Source organism: Frankliniella occidentalis, unplaced genomic scaffold (genome assembly GCF_000697945.3).
Source record: "Frankliniella occidentalis isolate FOCC.00 unplaced genomic scaffold, Focc_3.1 Scaffold60, whole genome shotgun sequence".
NCBI classification, from domain to species: Eukaryota; Metazoa; Arthropoda; class Insecta; order Thysanoptera; family Thripidae; genus Frankliniella; species Frankliniella occidentalis.
In genome coordinates, this window is record NW_026267190.1 from 493922 (window position 1) to 497312 (window position 3391).

The following is a 3391-nucleotide window of genomic DNA, read 5'->3' on the forward strand; positions in this document are numbered from 1 at the left end:
ATCATTCCATGAATTTTTACGTCAACAATTTGACGAAAAAGGGCGGCAACCGAAGTGAAAACTCCGACATATATAACAATTACCCCCCTCACCATGACCTCAATATGGAGTCAAAAACTGCAAATGGCCCCTAAGTGACGTTCTTGTCTTCATCGGGCTACCTCCGCCGGCCGCAGCGACACGCATGACTCGAACCGCCCGGCCCTGGCCAGACTCTGAGTCGCGTGTCAGAAGCCCGAGCGGCATCCCTCCCCCTACCACGACGTGCCGGTGCTCCCTGGTGCCGCCGGGCTGGTCCAGGTGTGCTCCATGTCCTGGCGGGGGGAGGGTGGGGCGGGGCGGTCGAGGACTCCCTATCTTGGCCGGAGCGGTTCAGCGTGTCTTCGGCGCAGTCTCGGGCTCCCATTGTCCCGAGCGGTCCGGCGGGCTTAGGCGATGCCCCAGGACGTTCACAGCGTGCCCGCGCCCTCGACGTCGTCAACATGAGGATCCTCTGCGCGCTGCTGGCGCTCGCCCTCCTGTGCCGCGCGCAGGAGACGCCGCTGTACACGGAGGCGGTGTGGAACACGTTCGTGCAGCTGGTGCGCGACGGGCCCCAGGAGCCCGCCGACCGCCAACTGGACTCGCTGCTGCCCGAGTACGACTTCATCGTGGTGGGCGCGGGCACGGCGGGCTGCGCGCTCGCTGCGCGCCTCAGCGAGGTGGCCGGCTGGAGCGTGCTGCTCGTCGAGGCCGGCCGCACCGAGATCTTCGCCATGGACATCCCCATCACCGCCAACCTGCTGCAGTTCAGCGAGGCCAACTGGAAGTACCGCACCCAGCCCTCGAAGAAGGCTTGCCTCGGCATGAAGGACAAGCGCTGCAACTGGCCGCGCGGCAAGGTAAGTCGACGGGGTAGGGCCCCCTGGCCGGGTAGGCAACCACGCCTCGCCCGCGGCGTCCGAGTCGCGCGGGTCTGCCTAGCCTGGGCCCGCAGGGGCTCCCGGGCCCCAGGCAGTTCCCATGGCGCGCCGCGACACGCTAAGGTCTCTCCGCCGCCATAAACCATGAGACGAGACGCGGAGGCTGCATCCTCTGCCGCAGCCGGCATTGCGACAAACGTGGGAATATATAGGCAAGTGACTTCATCAAACGCGCGCGGGAACTTTTTTTTTGCGGATGCATCCGAAAGCGACGAGTGTGAGGAATGGGGGAGCTACGGCCCGAATAGAGCATCTCTATCGTACCCGACGCTTTCGGACGCGTCCACCGTACATCCCATACCGGGTCCACTCGGTTCTCCGATTGAGAACTCTGGCGGGCGGGTCAAGGCGCTTTGACCAAAGAGCAGCAGCCGAGACGGCGGCGGCTACAGGCAAGCGTGAGGCAGGTCTGGGCTCTGGGCTGGACCGGTGCACCCCCCCCCCCTCTCCCTCCCAACCCCGCGCGCAACCGGCAGAGGAGAAGGCTGGAGAAGGACTCTGAGTCGAGTGGGTAAGGTTGTGGGACTGGGGCAGAGATAATTTTGCAATAGACTCGACATCCCAGGAGGGATTTGTCCTCGAGCCATCTGCTTCATCTGGGGGTCAGCTCTCTCTGTCAGCCGGTTGCCACTTCTCCCCACGTGACCCCGATAATCTTTTGGATGGCGCTGTCCCCGCAGGTCATGGGCGGCTCCAGCGTACTCAACTACATGCTGTGGACCCGGGGCCACCGGATGGACTACGACAACTGGGAGAAGCTGGGCAACCCGGGATGGGGCTTTAAAGACGTTCTGCCCTACTTCAAGAAACTCGAAAACATGCAGGTAAGGAAGACACGGCAATTTTCCCCTGTTTCACTCTCCCCCCCCCCCTCTCACCTCCCCAAATCCACAAGTTGTGCACTCCTTTGCCATCAACAAGGCGTCTGTGTTCTGCGACAGGTGAAGGAGATGGCGGCGGACAAGAAGTGGCACGGCACGGACGGCCCAGTCATGATCAGCCACATCCCCTTCCGCACGCCCATCGCCGAGGCCTTCCTCGAGGCCGGGAAGCAGCTGGGCCACCCCGTCGTGGACTACAACGCGGAGAACATGACCGGTTACGCGCACTTCCAGGTAAGTGTCGGACGGAGCGTCACGGGCATTCTGTGCGCACCCGACGACACTACAGCAACGCCCTCCCCCACCGCGCAGGTCACCATGCTCAAGGGGTCGCGCTGGAGCTCCAACCGCGCCTACCTGCGGCCCATCAAGGACAGCAGGCCCACGCTGCACGTCGCCAAGGAGACGCTGGCCACCCGCGTCGTCGTGGACCCCGTGACCCGGGAGGCCGTGGGCGTGGAGCTGCTGCGCCGACCGAGCGGCCTCGGGTCGGCGCTGAGGACGTCGACGCGGAGGATGATCCGGGCCAGGAGGGAGGTGATCGTGTCGGCGGGGGCCATAAACTCGCCGCAGCTGCTGATGCTGTCCGGCATCGGCCCCCGGGAGCACTTGCAGGTATGTACGGGCCAAGGAGATGGTTTCAGCTAACACAGGCGCGCGCGCGCGCGTGTGTGTGTGTGTGTGTGTAAAGGGGGGGGGCTAGATAGCCTCCTGACCGATAGGCAATTTGTGCTACAAAATCCCTGTAACTTTCTCCCCCCTCTCTCGACCCACGAGAAACGTTTATGTCTTGACCCGTTCTTCTCCCTCAGTTGGCTGAACCCCATTGCCACACTGTAACGACTGTACCGTCGAAGTTTTCGACTTTGGCTTCGTTTCTGCGTAAAACATGAAAATGGGTTTCCTGTCCCGCCTCACTTTCACCGAGGGTGGGACAGCTCAGCGACAGCTCGAAAAAGGGGGAGAGGGGCCCGGAGGGCTGGAGGGGCGCTCAAGGTCGATTGAACTTAGCGGCAGACGTGTTTGCTGCAATCGACGATGTGGAGAAGAAAGAGGTGGGGAGGGGAGAGCAAGTCTGCAAGTGGCAGCAGGTGGTGGCAGCTGAACAGGGTAAGGACCCACATTCCGTCTCGTTTGCTTGCCTCATTTTCACGTCCCCCCCCCCCCCCCAGGCCTTGAGCACCTTGAGGACTTTTGCACGACCGACAAAGTGCCAATCTCCTCAAAGTAGCGGTTTTATAGTTTGTTTGTTTATTTATTTTAAGTACTTCCCTGGTGAGGATTAAGACAAGTCGGGGACATCACTTCTTGTCGTTCTTTGTCCTCGGGCGTCCCACTTCTTTCCCAAAGTGTCCTTGACCGTACCACAATATCCCCATGTCGTCCTGACGCGTCCTCAGTCCTCCAACGTCCTTAATGACACCTTCACGACGCCACCCTGCGCTGTCCCGACCCGTCCCTGCGCCTTCGACGTCGTTTCTCGTCCCCACCGACGCTGCCCTGCGCTGTCCCCATCCGTCCCTGCGCCTTCGACGTCGTTTCTCGTCC

The 3391-nt window shown here is 62.0% G+C and overlaps 1 protein-coding gene across 1 annotated transcript in view; it reads left to right on the forward strand.

The window, feature by feature from the left end:
• The first annotated feature begins 376 nt into the window (after nucleotides 1-376).
• The window catches only part of LOC113206137 (glucose dehydrogenase [FAD, quinone]-like), a 5305-nt gene continuing 2290 nt past the window's right edge, over nucleotides 377-3391 (forward strand). Inside the window, exons 1-4 of the mRNA XM_026422076.2 lie at nucleotides 377-881; nucleotides 1643-1786; nucleotides 1904-2077; nucleotides 2156-2458. Of these exons, the coding sequence (XP_026277861.2) occupies nucleotides 483-881; nucleotides 1643-1786; nucleotides 1904-2077; nucleotides 2156-2458 (1020 nt within the window). The 5' untranslated portion in view covers nucleotides 377-482. The remainder of the gene's footprint in view (nucleotides 882-1642; nucleotides 1787-1903; nucleotides 2078-2155; nucleotides 2459-3391) is intronic.